General features: G+C 33.4%; 2 protein-coding genes across 6 annotated transcripts in view; one reads left to right on the top strand and one right to left on the bottom strand.

Moving 5' to 3' along the window:
* The window catches only part of LOC136026960 (uncharacterized), a 167,858-nt gene that overhangs the window by 461 nt on the left and 148,038 nt on the right, over nucleotides 1-19,359 (top strand). The window contains exon 1 of one of the 2 annotated variants that reach the window (XM_065703821.1): nucleotides 3,790-3,861. The exons of the other annotated variant lie outside the window; for it this stretch is intronic. The gene's annotated coding sequence lies outside the window, so the exon portion shown is untranslated. Of the gene's footprint in view, nucleotides 1-3,789; nucleotides 3,862-19,359 lie in introns of those variants that run through there. 2 annotated transcript variants of the gene reach the window in all.
* Nucleotides 1-19,359, bottom strand: part of LOC136026961 (alpha-2Da adrenergic receptor-like) — a 178,778-nt gene that overhangs the window by 149,962 nt on the left and 9,457 nt on the right. The window contains exon 2 of one of the 4 annotated variants that reach the window (XM_065703823.1): nucleotides 15,473-15,744. The exons of 1 other annotated variant lie outside the window; for it this stretch is intronic. In XM_065703823.1, the coding sequence (XP_065559895.1) occupies nucleotides 15,473-15,733 (261 nt within the window). In that variant the 5' untranslated portion in view covers nucleotides 15,734-15,744. Of the gene's footprint in view, nucleotides 1-3,168; nucleotides 3,232-15,472; nucleotides 16,129-19,359 lie in introns of those variants that run through there. 2 more of the 4 variants (XM_065703822.1, XM_065703825.1) reach the window with 2 other exon arrangements.

Genomic DNA, 19,359 nt, shown 5'->3' with positions numbered 1-19,359 from the left:
AAAAGTACAGTTAAGAGAAAGCTTTAAACTTTAGCGTAAAGAGCGGAAAAGCCCCTTTCATATACGGAGTAATTTCTGTTCGTTTCAAGTTTTAATCGTTTTAAGTTTAATTAAGTTCCTTACTTTCAGTTAAAAAACTTGTTTTTCTTATTTAAGTATAAATTTGCGAAATGCCTCTTACGGCTTCCACCATGGACAAGTAACCGTATTGTGACAAGTCGGTATGGGATTATCGACCCTAATGAAGCGATCATAGCCCAGATCGCCAGATATAACTTTAATATTGGTACTCATCCTTGGGCAATTATTTTGTGGCAATAATTTTTTTTTGTAGTTAGATATCCATTTGTTCTTTATTTTTCTTGTGTTTATGTATTCTTTTGTAGTGTATTTTTCGCTTTTTCAAACAGTTCGTGATAACGAACTTTAGTAAGGAGCGACCCGGCTCAATAGCAAACGAAACTTTAAAAAGTGGATTTTGATACCGATAGTTACATCAAAAGAATTACATTTTAATGATGATTTTAAATATGGAAGTTTCATTAAGATTAGTCTTACCCATCAAAAGTTACGAGCCTGAGAAAATTTGACTCATTTTAAAAAATAAAAGAAACATCCCCTAAAAGTCATACAATCGTAACGAAAACCAAACCTTCAGATTCAGCGTATCAGAGAACGGTGTTATAGAAGTTTTAAGCTCATATCTACAAGAATGTGGAATTTCGCATTTTTGGCCATATTTTTTTGTTTATTTATTTTTGTTTTTGTTTTTTTTTCTAGGGGTGATCGTATCGAATCAGTGGTCTTATAATGTCACGAGAGGACTCTTTCTAACGGAAATTAAAAGTTCTAGCCCTTTTTGAGTGACCAAAAAATTGGAGGGCACCTAGGCCCCCTCCCGCGCTCATTTTTTCCAAAAAGTCACCAGATCAAAATTCTGAGATAGCTATTTCATTCACCATAGTCAAAAAACCTAATAACTATGTCTTTGGGGACGACTTACTCCCCCACTGTCCCCGTGGAAGGGGCTACAAGTTACAAACTTTGACCTGTGTTTGCATATAGTAATGGTTATTGGGAAGTGTATAGTCGTTTTCAGGGGGATTTTTTTTTGGTTTTTGGACAAGAGTTTAGGAAGGGGGTTACGTGGGAGAATCTTTCCATGGAGGAATTTGTCATGAGGGAAGAGAATTTGAATGAAGGGTGCGCAGGATTTTCTAGCATTATTTAAAAAAAAAACAATGAAAAAATAAATATGAAAAGTTTTTTCTGCTGAAAGTAAGGAGCAGCAAAAAAACTTAAAAGGAATATAAATTATTACGCATCTGAGGGTTTCCCGTCCTACTAATACCTAGCTCTTTACGCTAAAGTATTTTTAGTAATTTCAACTATTTATTATACGGCCTTTGTTATTCAGTGGTCATTCTTAAGGAATTGGGAACAAATTTAAGCTTTAATGCATAGAGCAAGGTATCGACGAGGGGTGAGTCCCCTCATATACGCAATAAAAACATACGAATATAGAACTTCGTTACGTAAGTTAATTCTTGAGTTACGTATATTTTTTACTAACGAAAACATTCGTAAAAAATTAAAAAGTTCTAGTTGCCTTTTTAAGTAATCGAAAGCTGGGGGGCAACTAGGCCTCTTCCCTTGCTCCTTTTTTTAAATCTTCCGATTAAAACTATGAGAAAGCCATTTATCCAAAAAAAAGTAATATGTCAACTTCGTTTTAATTATTTATGTGCAGAGAGCCAAGATCAAAACATGCATTAATTCAAGAACGTCCAGAAATTAAAAAAAAGAAAAAAGTTTTTTTAACTGAAAATAAGGAACGACATTAAAACTTAAAACGAAAAGAAAATTTAGGGTATATATATATATATATATATATATATATATATATATATATATATATATATATATATATATATATATATATATATATATATATATATATATATATATATATATATATATATATATATATATATATATATATATATATATATATGCAAAAGGAAAAATTTAATGGTTCTAGCTATTCTATCACATGCATCAGCATAAATCTAAATAATCGGAAAGCTCTAGTTTGCTTTGTCCAACCACAAGTGAACTATTTATCAATGCCTGTTCCAAAGAAAACGAGGTCATTATTTTGACACCACTTTTTCCTCGTGTATGGGGAAGTTTTTAGTTTATTATAATAGAAGTAGACATCGACAATTTCTGAGAGAGAGAGAGAGAAGAAGGAATTTTTTACCCGTGTCAACTGAGTTGAATTAACTCGGTTACGGTAATTAGATTAGTTAAAATAAAGAGACTGACTAATTAATTAATTCTTGAAAATTACAACTTTAGAGGGAAAAGTTTTACTTTTAAAAGTATTTTCAGTTAGTTAAAGAAATATTTATAAAAATATAAATTTCTGTAAATAATCCATAAGTCATGATGTCTGAGCTGTAAATGTTGTGTTTTTCAAACAGTTCGTGGTAACGAACTGTAAGTGAGGAGCGACACGGCTTATTAGTAACCGAAACTCTTAAAAAACTGATTCTTGATTTTAATAGACACATCTTATTTTGATTCAAAGGAAGCTTATTTTGACGATTCCAAATATATAAAATTAATCAAGTTTAATGTTACTCGTCAAAAGTTACGAACCTGAGGGAATTCACTTGATTTTTCGAAAAAGGGGGGAGTCCCTCATAAATGTCAATATATCTTAATGAGAATCAAATAATCAGATTCAGTCTATCAGAGAACCCTACCGCAGAAGTTTGAAGAGCCTATAAAAAAAATTTGAATTTTGTATTTTTTTGCCAGAAGAAAAATCACTTATGTGTAGTTATTTGTTTTGCTTGTTTTTCCCCCAGGCCGGATCGTACCAAAACAATAGTCCTAGAAGATCAGGAGAGGGTGTATTCAAAATGAAATTCAAACTTCTAGTGTCCTTCTTATGTAGCAAAGAAGATTGGAGGGAAACTAACCCCCCTCCCAAGCCCCTTTTAACCCCAAAGTTGCCTGATCAAAAATAGGGGGTTGCCCCCTTTCTCAATACCTTACTCTATACGCCAAGATCTGACCGTTTGTAATAATTTCTTTAAAAACAACTCCTGAAACACAATGACACTTTAATTAGAATAGGAAGTTATTTTACACACTTACAATAAAAGTTCTCGGTTAAAAATCCATTTTTTAAAACAGCCTTCGCATCAATACTTCTTAACGAAAATTTCAGCCAAGACTGTGTGATAAAGGCTAACATTTTGCAAGCTAAAAAGGTTCATTCATTTCACTAACTGTATTTATTAAGAATTGGATATATTTCTTATTGCGAAATTTACCTTCTCTGCAGCTAATCTGATAGTTCTCTTTGGAATGGGCTTGTTTTTATTTGTTCCTATGTTTTATTTTGAATTAGCTTATTTTCTATAATTAATTTTGCGTACATAGGGTTGAGTTTGTATTCACACAAGTCTCTACTTAGGAATGTATTACTATTTAAGTTTCGTTTGATTTCGATGATTTCGTTTTGATTTTGGTTTTCGATGATTTCATTTGATTTCGAACCCTATGTGCACAAAACTAATTGTAGAAAATGAGTTAATTCAAAATAAAACATAGGAACAAATAAAAACAAGCCCAATCCAAAGAGAACTACAAGATTAGCTGCAGAGAAGGTAAATTTCGCAATAAGAAATCATTCCAATTTTTAATAAGTACAGCTGGTGAAATGAATGGACCTTTTAGCTTGCAAAATGTTAGCTTTTATCACACAGTCTTGACTGAACTTTTCGTTAAGAAGTATTGATGCGAAGGCTGTTGTAAAAAATGGATTTTTAACCGAGAACTTTTATTGTAAGTGTGTTATTATTTATTATTTTCTTTGCTGAAGACGGCCCTTAGATAGAGGGCCAACATATTCAAATAGGTTTTGTTCGTTCACTGTCTTGGGGAAAAAAGTCCTCATTATTCCCTCTTCTGTATTTGTATTATGGAAAGGCAGTGTGGTCTCCGTCATTATAAACATAACAAAGAAAAAAACATATGAAAAACGTTGCACACAAACAGAAAGAAGAAAATTGAAAGAAAAACTCGATATTTCGACAAACCCTAATAGGTGCATGTTAGCTTAAATATTATTTTTCTAATGACTTTTTATTTTTAATTTCTTTTTGTTATTCCATTTGTGGCTGTTGTAGGATATGATGATGCATTAATAGTAACTTTTATTCATTTAAATTTTCATGTTTTGGCTCAATACGCTCAAATTCAACTTGTGTTATGGTGACAATTATAATTTTATTAGAATGAAGTAAATGTTTGGTAATTGTGAATTCTTTATGTTATTGCCGCTTAAAATATGCAAAATTAAAATTGAACTCCTTTCTATTTTGTCAAACCCTATATGTTACAGAAAGTGCTCCTCCAGATTGAAAAAATTCTATAAAACATATAGAATATTTAAGGGGCGTTCTTACGCGGGGCGTAAAGAACACCCCGCTCTTTACACTAAAGTTCTTTTTAAGGGGCGTTCTTACGCGGGGCGTAAAGAACGCCCCGCTCTTTATGCTAAAGTTTTTTACTGTTTCAAAAAGTAGAATTAAGAGAAAGAGTCAAACTTTAGCGTAAAGAGCGGGGTGTTGATGAGGAAGCAGCCCTTTCATATACGAAGTAATTTCTGTTCGTTTTAAGTTTTAATGTCACTCCTTACTTCCCGTTAAAAAAAAACTTGTTTTTTTTTATTTAATAATAATAAGACACAAAAACGTACCTATTATGGGGGAAAATAAATCATTAAACATTTCTTATGATAGTGGCTAAGGCTTTTGGCTCATGGGTACTCTCACATGCTAAATTTGACGGCGTATTTCTATCGATGATTGACATAACCGGAACGGATCCGCTCTCTTTGGGGTAGTTGGGGGGGGGGTATTAATTCTAAAAAATTAGAAAAAATGAGGCATTTTTAACTTACGAACGGGTGATCGGATCTCCATGAAATTTGATATTTAGAAGGATATCGTGTCTCAGAGCTCTTATTTTAAATTCCGACCGGATCTGGTGACATGGGGGGGGGAGTTGGGAGGGGGAAACCTAAAAACTTGGAAAACACTTAGAGTAGAGGGATCGGGATGAAACTTGGTGGGAAAAATAAGCACAAGTCCTAGATACATGATTGACATAACCGGAAGGGATCCGCTCTCTTTGGGATAGTTGGGGGAGGGGGTTAATTCTGAAAAATTAGACAAAATGAGGCACTTTTAACTTACGCATGGGCGATCGGATCTCAATGAAATTTGATATTTAGAAGGATAGCGTGTCTCACAGCTCTTATTTTAAATCCCGATCGGATCTGGTGACATTGGGGAGAGTTTGGGGTAGGGAAACCTAAAATCATGGAAAACGCTTAGATTGGAGGGATCGGGATGAAAATTGGTGGGAAAAAATAAGCAGAAGTCTTAGATACGTGATTTACATAATTGGAACGGATCCGCTCTATTGGGGGGGGGGTAATTATTAAAAATTAGAAAAAATGACGTATTTTTAACTTACGAAGGAGTGATCGGATCTTCATGAAACTTCATATTTAGATTGACCTCGTAACTCAGATCTCTTATTTTTAATCTCAACCGGATCCAGCGTCATTGGGGGGGCAGTGGGGGGGGGCAGAAATCTGCCCCCCAAGCGTCATGGGATGGGAAGAATAAAAACCTGTCTAAGATACGTGACTGGCATAACCGGACCGGATCTGCTCTCTTTGGTGGAGTTTGGGGGGGGGGTTAATTTTGAAAATTGAGGTATTTGTAACTTACGAAAGAATGACCAAACCTTAATGAAACTTGATATTTAGAAGGATCTTGTGCTTTAAAGCTCTAACTTTGAATTCTGACCGGATTCTGTGATATTAGGGGGAGTTGGAGGGGGAAACCGGAATTCTTGGAAAATGTGAAAATTGGGGTATTTTTATCTTACGAATAGGTGATCGGATCTTAATGAAATTTGATATTAAGAAGGAATTTTATGTCTCAGAGCTCTTATTTCAAATCTCGACCAGATCTTTTGACATAGGGGGGAGATGGGGTGTGGCGAATCTTGGAAAACACTTGGAGTGGAGGAATCGGAATGAAGCTTGGTGGATAGAATAGGCAAATGTCCTTGATATGTGAATGGGTGTTTCTGGACGTGCTAGGACGATGAAAATTGGTAGGCGTGTCAGGGAGCTGCACAAATTGACTTGATAAAGTCGTTTTCCCAGATTCGACCGTCTGGGGGGCTAAAGGGAGAGGAAAAATTAGAAAAAATTAGGTATTTATAACTTACGAGTGGGTGATTGGATCTTAATGAATTTTGATATTTAGAAGGACATCGTGACTCAGAGCTCTTATTTTGAATCCTGACCGGCATTAAGCCTCTGATTTTCCTTATAAATCCATGTATTGATTCTTAGAATTTTGTTATAGCTCATACCATATGAGCTCTTGGCTCGTAGCTCTTCTTGCCTCATCACAAGTGCCATAAAAGCTCTTAGCTCTTGTTTAATATTAAATAAAAAAAACTAATTTTTTTAGCTGAAAGTAAGGAGCGACATTAAAACTTAAAACGAGCAGAAATTACTCCGTATATAAAATGGGTTGTCCCCTCCGCAATCCCTCGCTCTTTACGCTAAAGCTTTTAATTGTTTTAAAAAGTAGAATTGTGGCAAAGAGTCAAACTTTAGCGTAAAGAGCGAGGGATTGCGGAGGGGACAACCCATTTTATATACGGAGTAATTTCTGTTCGTTTTAAGTTTTAATGTCGCTCCTTAGCCTACTTTCAGCTAAAAAAATTAGTTTTTTTTATTTAATTTCTGAACGTTTTTGAATTAATGCATGTTTGGTTTTGGCTCTCCGCACATAAGTTATTAAAATGAAATTTGTATATTAATTCTTTTTTTTGGCTAAATAGCTTTCTCTTAGTTTTAATCAGACGATTTTGAGAAATAAGGGGTGGAGAAGGAGGCCTAGTTGCCCTCCAATTTTTCGGTTGCTTAAAAAGGCAACTAGAACTTTTAATTTTTAACGAGCGTTTTTATTAGTAAAAAATACACGTAACTTATAAATTAGCAACTTACGTAACAAACTTTCATAATCTTATATTTTTATTATGTATACAAGGGGGTTTGTATCCTCGTTAATACCTCGCTCTTTAAACTAAATCTTAAGCTTTGTCCCAATTCTTTAAGAATGACCCCTGAATCAGAAAGGCCGTAGAATAAATAGTTGAAATTACTAAAAATACTTCAGCATAAAGAGCGAGGTATTCATCTCCTCCTAAATACCTCGCTCTTTATGCTAAAGTATTTTTAGAACCCCTCTTATGCGTAATAATCTCTGTTCGTTTTAAGTTTCAATGCTACTCCTTCCTTTCATTTGAAAAAACGTTTTCATGTTTATTTTTCATTGTTTTCTTATAATAATCTAGAAAATCATGCGCCCTTTTCCTTGAATTTTTCTTCCCCCATGACAGATTCCTCCAAGGAAAGATCCTCAAACATAGCCCCCTCCCCTCAGCCCCACCCCCCAAACAAAATAAAATCCCCCTGAAAACGTCTGTACACTTCCCAATAACCATTACTATATGTAAACACCGGTCAAAGTTTGTAACTTGCAGCCCCTCCCCCAGGGATTGTGGGGGAGTAAATCATCCCCAAATACATAGTTATTATGGTTTTCGACTATGCTGAACAAAATGGCTATCTCAAAATTTTGATCCGTTGACTTTGGGAAAAAAATGAGCGTGGGAGGGGGCCTAGATGCCCTCCAATTTTTTGGTCACTTAAAAAGGGCACTAGAACTTTTCATTTCCGTTAGAATGAGCCCTCTTGCGACATTCTAGGATCACTTGGTCGATACGATGACCCCTGGAAAAAAAACAACAAATAAACACGCACCCGTGAGTTGTCTTCTGGCAAAAAATACAAAATTCTACATTTTTGTAGATAGAAGCTTGAAACTTTTACAGTAGGGTTCTCTGTTACGCTGAATCTGATGGTGTGATTTTCGTTAAGATTCTATGACTTTTAGGGGATGTTTCCCCCTATTTTCATAAATAAGGCAAATTTTCTCAGGCTCGTAACTTTTGATGGGTAAGACTAAACTTGATGAAACTTATATATTTAAAATCAACATTAAAATGCGATTCTTTTGATGTAGCTATTGATATCAAATTTCAATTTTTTAGAGTTTTGGTTACTATTGAGCCGGGTCGCTCCTTACTACAGTTCGTTACCACGAACTGTTTGATAAGCTTGATACTGATGTTACATATTGATAGTTTCCAAAATTATCATGGTTAATGATTTGCAACCTGTTAGGAATCGTGATATCTCCTAGTTACCAATAGTTTTCAATTATAGTTACGCAACACAACAATTCCTGTAGGCCCCTTTGTATGAAGGCTCGAGGGAAATTTCAATCCGGTGTCGAGTTTCTTTCGTGTTAAGAGAGTACCTTTTAAGAGGTACTAACAGTATTTGAAAAGTGATTTGTGAAGATAAGCTATTATGTAAATTCACACGTGTTATGATTCTTCGCATCAACTAAAATTGCATTCTCAAAAGATTGTTACATCTTTGGGTCTTTCAAAATAATAAAAGATCAAAAGTGTAAGAAAATTTAATTTAGATGAAATTTAAGCTAATTTTTTTCTTTGAATATAAACTTAGCTAATTAAATACAAAAGTTAATTTCAGTAGATGAGATAGTTTTTCTTCTGGAGAGGAAGGAGAGCAGGAGCCTTATCGCTAAGGTTAAAGAACGGTTCTTATTGAGGAAGCATGCGGGTGTGTCGATCAGTGAAGCTAGAGCCTTACTTCATGCTAGTTAAGAATCTTTTCTGTCAAAAAGAAATATATTCTATGTTTGTTTATTTCCTTTTTATTAATTAAACAAGATTAAACATTAAAAATTCAAGGAAAAGTCTTTTTAAAGTTCTTTTTTAGAATGAACTCCAGTTCTTTTATTTCACACAGTTACACCACGTGTTAATTGTAGTTTACCTTTCGCTTTTATTTAAAAGACTAAAATATTGGAATAAAAAACAAATTTCTTGATAAATTTGAATTTATGAAAATCAATATTTTTTTTTTAATAAGTTGGCATTCCAGAGTGTTTCGTTGAACGTTTCTTGTAACAACTGTGATAAAAATGTTATAATCAAAATAAAAAAATATGAAGGTTAAGATAACTGATATAAAAATAGCTCTGCTTGTTCATTTGCCTGTGTTGGGTATTCTTGAAAACTGAATTTATAATCACTCATGGTTTTCTTTTAAATAACTTTGCATGATAAAGTGTTTTGTTGAACTTGGATGTGTTAGACTCTACAAAAAAAAGTTAATAATCTAAATACAATAAGTAATTTATAGCTTACAAATTAACATAGTATTTAAGAAGTTAAAAATAAATAAAGAGGTACTTTTCGCTTCTTGTTCAAGTCCTTCGGTTAATTTTTCCTTGAATGGAGCACCTGGATCAGGAACTACAGAAGTACTTTGGTGAAAATGAAGGGTCATTTGTGAAGTAATGTATACTAATGAAGTTTTATTTGGTGTAAATATATTGAAAGCCTGTAAAATCTTTCAATAAGACAGTTTTAAAAAAAAACTTTTAAAATTAAATAAAGTCAGAAAATTCAGCTCCATATCCGAAAGTCCTAAACAATGAAAAAAAAACAACAACAAAAAAAACAGGCAAAACAAAACGTATAAAGAAAACATAGCAGACACTTAAAAAAACGAAAGGGAAAGTCATTTTTAAACAAGATCTAATTTAGTAAAGTAGCTCTTCACCATATTGGATCTCGCTGGCAATTGTGCTCTCCTTTGGTATTTCTTTTTTTTCAGTTGATGATGGCTTCCAAAATATTGGCCAAAATATGAAATTCGAACTTTAGCGAAAAGGGTAAAAGTGTTTTTTAAATTTATAATATGAAAGACCGGGGCAACAAATAAACACTATCTTTGTATTTGCAAATATATTGTCAGGGGCTCATTAATTTAAGCCTAAAATATTTTCAGCAATGAAAAATATTACTTAACTCTTCCAAAAACAAAATACACTACCATATTAAGATAGGGCAGGTGCTTCAAGAAATTTGACTTCCACACATGGAAGCCAGTTCAGCAAATACGTCTCAAAAGTAGAATCAAATATACGTCATAATTTATAGCTTACTTATTACTTGTGCTTAGGGCCCTCACTCCACAAAAGACCCCCCCCTCAATAAAATGGGTTCGTCATGATTTTCATTTATTTTCATTAATAGTTATAAAAAAGTAAAGAGTTATAATGTAAAAGTCTTAACATATAAAAGTTATAAATCACATAACAAAGTTATAAAATTACATAAGGAATGTTTTTTGTAGTTATTTTCCGTGTGTGGGTGGACCAGTAAGTAAAAAATATGATACCCCGTTGCATATACCTTTCTCCATTGCGTCAGACAATTTCTGGGGATGGTTCAAGGAAACTTCTTGAGAAAAGGATAAAAAAGAAGGAGGGAGTCCATCAGATGGAAAATATTATCTTTTGTAGGTTGCACTGATGGTGGAAGTCCTTAGGATATAGTCAATACTAACCTAATTGGAAATACAGACGTGCTCTTAAAGCCTAGACACTAATCAACTTCATTTACCTACTGCTTCTGATCCCCACCCACATCTACTCCATGAAAAATATGGGCATCTCTGAACACTTTGTATTTGAAAGGATGGCCATCGAGTATGGACCCTAACGATTTACATGAAAAGGATAGGGTCTTAGTCATAAAATCGTGGATTTGAATATGAGCTAGTGTGTCATATATTGATAGACTGTCTAAATTTTAAGGTCTCGTAAGTAAACTAATGTCCTTTGAATTAAAGCAACTGTGTTAGTATAAACTTGAGACCTCTTATCAAGTATCAGCTTTGTTACGATTATCAATGTTATACAATTATCAGTGTTCATCGTAATATCAAAAATATTCGAAATCCAAAAGTATCATAATTTAAAATTTGCAACCTGTTTGGTCCCATGATGTCTCCCAGTTTCTAACAATTTCAAATTTTAGTTACGCAATGCAACAATTCCTGTAGTTCCCTTTGTGTGAAGGCTCGTGGGAAATTTTTGTTCCAATTCGAGTTTCTTTCGTGTTGAAGAAGCAACTCTAAGGAATAGTTGATTTAAATAAAAAAAAAAAAAACAGTTTTTTCGCCTGAAAGTATGGAGCAACAAACTTAGGAAAAAATGAAATTTTTGCGCATTCTGAAAAGGGTTGCCTCCTCCTCAATACATAACTCTTTGCGCTGAAGTTTTTATTACTTTTAAAAAGCTTCTTATTGTTCTAATTAAACGATCCTTGTGTTTCAGGAGCTGTTCTTAAAGAATTGGGACATAATTCAAACTTTAGCGTAAAGAACAAGGTGTCGAGGAGGAGACAACTCCCTTCATATCCATAGTAATTTTGTTCGTTTCAAGGTTTAATGTTGCTCCTTATTCTCCGTTGGAAATTTTTTTTTTTAATTTAATTTCTGACCGCTTTTAAATATTCCCAAGAATTCTAGCCCCACCTCCACGGAGAAAAACACTCCCACGGAAATATCCCTTAAACAATTTAATCCCAGTGAAAATTTACCAAGAACAGTTACTTTTAACAACTCCACGCGTAAAATTGAGACGGAATAGAGAAAGCAAGACATATAAAAAGTATTTTGTACAAGAAATTTTGCAAATTACCACTGTGTAATTTCCCCTGACAAGTTCAACCCCTGTAACCCTCTCTCCCTATGGAAAATTCCCCCGTGGAAAACCCCCTGTAGAAAATTTGCCCGCCCCACTCGAGAAAAGTATGCATGCTTCCCAATAACAAATACAATACGTAAACAATGGGCAAATTTTATAACCTAAAGACTTTTCCCCTGGGGCCGTGGGGGTCATGTTATATCCAAGGGCGTAGTTAGTAAGCCTTTCAACTATGATGAACAAAATGACATTTTGGGGATGAACAAAATGACGATTTGGGGGGAAAAGAGGCGCGCGAGGGTCCCAGTTGCCCTCCAATTTTTTTTTCATTTGAATTGACCACTAGAACTGCCAAGTTCTGTTCGAAAGAGCCCTCTAAAGATATTCTAGGGCCACTGGGTCAATACGATTACCTTGGGTAAAGCAAAAAAAAAAAACAACAAAAAACAAATAAACACACTTCCGTGATTTTTCTTCTGGTAAAAAATTACAAAATTCCACATTTTTGCAGAAAGGAGCTTGAAACCTCTACAGTGAGTTTTCTGATACGTTGAATCTGATAACGTGATTTTTATTAATATTCTATGAATTTTAGGGGGTTTACCCCCTTTTTTCGAAAATCATTCAAATTTTCTATGGCTCGTAGCCGTTAATGGGTAAAACTAAACTTAATGAAACTTATATATTTGAAATCAGCATGATAAGCCAATTCTTTTGATTGAACTATTGGTATCAAACTTGTTTTTTAGAGTTCCAGTTACTATTGAGCCGGGTCGCTTCGTACCAACAGATCGTTAATACGAACTGTTTGATTGTAATATTTTTTAGAAAGTAATTTATGGAGTTTATCTATTATGTGAATTTACACGTATCACGATTTTTGGATAAACTTTAACTGTTTTCTCAAAAAACTTTTGTTGAATGATATAATTTGAGTCTTTCTTAAATAGTTTAAAACATATTTGATTAAGACTAAAGACAACTAAAAACAACTAAAAGACAACTAAAATTATATGACGTTTAGAATGTATTTTCTTTGCTTTGAAAATGAAAAATAGCACCTCGCATGTGGTGTGCAAGATTAAAGTAATATATGATTAAACTAACTTATGCAAAAACACGGAAAATTTTTCAGCGGTTATTACACTGATTCACAATCATAAGCAGCGATAGCCAGGGCAATTACCGAAATTATTTCCGAGTGTGTTACCTGGAAAGGTGTTAACAAACTATGTTACTGTTGAATGTGTGTTCAGTAAGTTTGATTCTCGTTGTCCGTAGCCTACCTGACGAAAGAGCGCATATTTTACACAACTGTCCTATAACTTTAGGGATTGTAATATCTATTCCCAAATTTTTTTAGTGGATTATAGTAAAGGATTGAATTATATATATATATATATATATATATATATATATATATATATATATATATATATATATATATATATAATTCAATCCTTTACTATAAGCCACTAAAAAAATTTGGGAATAGATAAATATATACATATACATATATATTAAATAAAAAAACAAGTTTTTTTAAATGAAAGTAAGGAGCGACATTAAAACTTAACATGAACAGAAATTACTCCGCATATGAAAGGGGCTTTTCCTCCTCAACGCCTCGCTCTTTACGCCAAAGTTTGACTCTTAACTCTACTTCTTAAAACAGTAAAAAACTTTAGCGTATTTTTTTCTGATTTGGTTGGCAAAAAGTCTTCAAGAAGAGACCTTTCATAAGAAAACCCCCAAAATCTCCTCTTTTTAACATCCCCCATTTTTTGAAAATCAGTCTAATTTTCTCAAGTTCGTAGCTTGTGAAGACAAAAATCATATGTGACATTTTTTACAATGAAGAAATCAAGACTTAGTTAAAAGTGTAATTATTGATGTAATACAAGTATTTTCGGACACTTTTGAAACGGAATTAGCAAATTCTATTAAATTACACCCTTAAAATATGAATACAAACGGAAACCCAGGTGTTTTTAAAATCGCGAGTTATTTTGATAAAAAATAAATTGCGTATGGAACATTGCTTTTTAGGAGATGATTCCAAATGCGAGAAAGGTGTCTAACTTTATATCTTTATCCACTAGTGGCATTTGTCAGTAAGTGTACATCTGATAGCAGTGTTACCAGATGAGATTTACGGGTGTTTTTAGGGATCACAGCACATTAACAACTTCGAATTGCTGCATCGTTATAAAACGGAGTGTTTTTTTTTTTGTAAATTGCAGTTTCCCATGAATTTCTGCTTTAAAAGCCACAGTAGGAATTAGGGACTGGTTGTGGTAAAAAAAAAAATAAATATTGTCAGTTTTTTCCATACAAAGTAGTTTGATAAAGTAAATATTTTTGTTACGTTTTCACGGGTGGGGAAAACGATTTCCGGTGGGTCATCCAATTTCGGAAAATGAGTTAATTTTAATAAAAGACAAAATGCAGTTAAAAATGTTCTACTTCAAAAAAAGCTTATGTTTCTTTTTGAAAAATCAACTATAACTTAGATACTTTAATGATAGTTTAAAAAGTAATGATTTTACTGTCAGAGTAAAGAAATTCAAAATACATACAAAACCGTATGTTTTTATCAGAGTCATCGTTTAAGGCCTCTTTATAAAATAGCATCAAAGTTAAATGGTGAAACATTGTTTTTGATACCCCTTTAATGTATTATCGATGTGAAATGTGACTTGATGTGGATATTTAATGGTATAATTAAGTGAGTGGAATACGTTGAACCTTAAGTAATTCAAGTTGTATCATTAGTCATATTATTTAGTAATGAATAGGCTATTATTTTTTTTTTACACGGCTGGAGAACTATTTTATGTGAAATGTCAAAAGGTTGATATATCTAGCTTCCGTATAGCGTGTTTGAGTCTACATCATTCATTCTTCTTATCCAGAATTTGACTTTCTCCGTAAAAGTCTTGGAGGACATATAATGGGTTTCTGAAATACTACTTTTCGATTTAGTTTGCGTGCAATTTTTGTAATAGCCTTAAGTGATGATGATGAAGATATACATTTAAAATTAATTTTTAATCTTTGGACTCTGAAGTTGTAACGTTGCCTTTGACACCAGTTTTAATGTATCTGTTTTTTGTTAATTTTGGAAAATAAATTACCAAAATCCTTCGGTCAACAATTTTTTAAACTCTTTGCTTTTTGCAACCACTTGTCTAAGAGACAAAACTTGGGACATGGAAGAAACCGGTGTAATTCGCAGCAAGTCATTGTTTTTCCCTTGTTAATTTGAATTAAGATCAATTTGGTGAAAGTGATGAAAGACTTGAGAGCCATTGCTAATTGGAGTAATCCCAAGACAGACATTCTCAGTCAGAGGCAAAGCTGGCATAATCCCTATTAAGAATTGTATAAAAACATTATCCTGCTGACAGATAGTCTACCATCCATCTTAGGGTAGAATTAAGGTAGATGCACATGTGGTAAGGGTAATTCAAATGAGCTTTGCGTTACTGGGAAAGCCCACTGGAATTGCAATAGAGATGAACAAGATTTTTGCCCTTATTCGCTGCCTTGCGTCTTCTCGTTTTCCTAGTGCAATGTTGTCTCGCCGCCACTAGCATATGGTAACAAAAATTATTTACAACAAGTTTTGAATATATCAATTAATTAAATAAACTTATTTTTAATTATTAATTAATTAATAAACTATTAATTAATAAACTTACGGTACACTCGTTTTCCTTCTGTTCCACCTTCCAACCAAGAAGAGGAGGTATTGATATGATTGCACTTAATAACCACACAATTGTTATCATAATAGTTGCTCGATTACGAGTCCTCTTTCTTAGATATTCGATTGCTCTAGTGACGGACCAGTAACGATCGAGACTAATCATACATAGGTTCATAATTGAAGCGGTGGATAGCAACACATCTATTGCCCCATGTATCTCACACCAAACCTCTCCAAAAATCCAGCACCCCATTAGTTCATGGACTAAAGAGAAAGGCATAATCATTAGTCCTAATAGCAAGTCACTCACTGCTAAAGATGCGATGAACCAGTATTGTATCCCCTTTAAACTTTTATCAATGACAATAGCGATTATCACTAGCGAATTACCAACAATAACTATAAGTATTATTAATGTAACTAAAATAGAAGTTATTAACAAATGAGGGCCTGAATAACCATTTTGAAAAAATGAAATGTTCCAATCCCAAAAAGTGTCATTTCCACTTATGTTCAAAAAAACTGAGCAATCATTCCCTGTCATTTCTATATTTCCTAGTAGTGTCTCTTTTATTCCTTCAGAATAGCTATTCTCTCATTTCTTTTGGAAGACTTCACTGCTCTACTACAGCGAGACAACTAGTTTGTGGAGTTCCATGCTTTAGCCTGGAATTTGACCTTATTTTTGGATGCGCAAGAAGTTTGACGAAAAAATACAGTCACCACATTAGATACTTGTTGATTATATTATTTGACGGTGATATAATTTTGCTAGAGCATATCATTGCTGTGGTTTGTATACGAATGATTTGAAACAACGGTTTTGAAATAGAACTTTCTTTGTAGAGGGCTTTAAATAATGGAAAATAATTAGACATTCTTGGCTAAAACTTAATATGAAACAATTTAATATATCTTTTAAAGAAAATAGCAAAAATTGTCTCAAAGAAAAATAGATTAGATTACTGAAAGCTACTTGCTTTAATTTTGAAAAAAATTAAATAAGAAAAAAAAAAAATTTAGCTGAAAATAAGGAGCGACATTACTCCGTATGTAACAGAAATTACTCCGTATATGAAATGGGTTGTCCCCTCCGCAATCCCTCGCTCTTTACGCTAAAGCTTTTAATTGTTTTAAAAAGTAGAATTGTGGCAAAGAGTCAAACTTTAGCGTAAAGAGTGAGGGATTGCGGAGGGGACAACCCATTTCATATACGGAGTAATTTCTGTTCGTTTTAAGTTTTAATGTCGCTCCTTACTTTCAGCAAAAAAAATTAGTTTTTTTTTTTATTTAATTTCTGAACGTTTTTGAATGCATGTTTGGTTTTGGCTCTCCGCACATAAATTATTAAAATGAAATTTGTATATTAATTCTTTTTTGGCTAAATGGCTTTCTCTTAGTTTTGATCAGATGATTTTGAGAAATAAGGGGTGGAGAAGGAGGCCTAGTTGCCCTCCAATTTTTCGGTTACTTAAAAAGGCAACTAGAACTTATAATTTTTAACGAACGTTTTTATTAGTAAAAAATATACGTAACTTAAGAATTAACTTACGCAACAAACTTTCATAACCTTATATTTTTATTATGTATACGAGGGGTTTTCTACCCTCGTTAATACCTCGCTCTTTACACTAAATCGTAAGTCTTGTCCCAATTCTTTAAGAATGACCCCTGAATCAGAAAGGCCGTAGAACAAATAGTTGGAATTACTAAAAATACTTTAGCATAAAGAGCGAGGTATTTATCTCCTCTTAAATACCTCGCTCTTTATGCTAAAGTATTATTAGAACCCCTCATTTTCGTAATAATATCCGTTCGTTTTAAGTTTCAATGGTACTCCTTCCTTTGATTTGAAAAAAGTTTTCATGTTTATTTTTCATTGTTTTCTTATAGTAATGCTAGAAAATCCTGCGCCCTTTTCATTGAATTTTTCTTCCCCATGAAAGATTCCTCCAAGTAAAGATCCTCCAACATAGCCCCTCTCCTCAGACCCACTCCCAAACAAAATAAAATCTCCCTAAAAACGCCTGTACACTTCCCAATAACCATTACTATATGTAAACACTGGTCAAAGTTTGTAACTTGCAGCCCCTCCCCCAGGGATTGTGGGGGAGTAAGTCATCCCCAAAGACATAGTTATTATAGTTTTCGACTATGCTGAACAAAATGGCTATCTCAAAATTTTGATCCGTTGACTTTGGGAAAAAATGAGCGTGGGAGGGGGCCTAGATGCCCTCCAATTTTTTTGGTCACTTAAAAAGGGCATTAGAACTTTTCATTTCCGTTAGAATGAGCCCTCTTGCGACATTTTAGGACCACTTGGTCGATACGATGTCCCCTGGGAAAAAGAAAAAAAAAACAAAAAAACAAACAAATAAGCCCGCACCCGTGATTTGTCTTCTGGCAAAAAATACAAAATTCCACATTTTTGTAGATAGGAGCTTCAAACTTCTACGGTAGGGTTCTCTTATACGCTGAATCTGACGGTGTCATTTTCGTTAAGATCTTACGACTTTTAGGGGGTGTTTTCTTCTATTTTCTTATTTAAGGCAAATTTTCTCAGGCTCGTAATTTTTGATGGGCAAGACTAAACTTGATGAAACTTATATATTTAAAATCGGTATTAAAATGCGATTCTTTTGATGTAGCTATTGATATCAAAATTCAATTTTTTAGAGTTTTGGTTACTATTGAGCCGGTCACCCCTTATTACAGTTCGTTACCACGAACTGTTTGAAAAATTGAGCAATTTGAGGATAGAATTTCTGCCAAAAAGGGAAAAAATTGGGATTTGAATACAGAGACGTTTCTATCCAGAGGTGGCAGAAGTGGTTGTTGTATAGAGAGAAAGATGCAGACCTAACAGCTAACGTTATTTCTGACATCACCCCTCTCATTCTAGCTATTAACATTTAAGAGTGTAACTTTCATAAGCGGCTGGTAATTCCAAACAAACTAATCCCACTTACTTACTAAAAATTTAATTTTTTAAACACTGATCTTCAGCCATAACGTTTGTTCCTAAAGTGTTAAAAAAAAGCTTTAGCATAAGAAGTTTTGGGCCAAGGGTTTGACAGCCCCCCTTAGATACATGATATTTTCTGTTCGTCACTACTGTCAATGTCATTCTTTGCTTTGTTTTTGATGGGAGGATGTTGTAAGGAAAAATTTATCAGGGATGAGAACATCTTGGGAGGGTGTAAAGAGAGTGATTTTTTGAACAGATTTTTTGAACAGTAAAATTATTAATAAAAAAAACTTTCTGGATTTTAAATTAAATAAAAAAAACTGATTTTTTTAGCTGAAAGTAAGGAGCGACATTAAAACTTAAAACGAACAGAAATTACTCCGTATATGAAATGAGCTGTCCACTCCGCAATCCCTCGCTCTTTACGCTAAAGCTTTTAATTGTTTTAAAAAGTAGAATTGTGGCAAAGAGTCAAACTTTAGCGTAAAGAGCGAGGGATTGCGGAGTGGACAGCTCATTTCATATACGGAGTAATTTCTGTTCGTTTTAAGTTTTAATGTCGCTCCTTACTTTCAGCTAAAAAAATTAGTTTTTATTTTATTTAATTTCTGAACGTTTTTGAATTAATGCATGTTTGGTTTTGGCTCTCCGCATATAAATTATTAAAATGAAATTTGTATATTAATTCTTTTTTTGGCTAAAAGCCTTTCTCTTAGTTTTGATCAGACGATTTTGAGAAACAAGGGGTGGAGAAGGAGGCCAAGTTGCCCTCCAATTTTTCGGTTACTTAAAAAGGCAACTAGAACTTTTAATTTTTAACGAACGTTTTTATTAGTAAAAAATATACGTAACTTAAGAATTAACTTACGTAACAAACTTTCATAGCCTTATATTTTTATTATGTATACGAG

The sequence above is a fragment of the Artemia franciscana genome, chromosome 5, assembly GCF_032884065.1.
Source record: "Artemia franciscana chromosome 5, ASM3288406v1, whole genome shotgun sequence".
Taxonomy (NCBI): domain Eukaryota; kingdom Metazoa; phylum Arthropoda; class Branchiopoda; order Anostraca; family Artemiidae; genus Artemia; species Artemia franciscana.
Note: the sequence above shows the minus strand (reverse complement) of the source record. Positions and strands in the feature narration are given on the sequence as shown.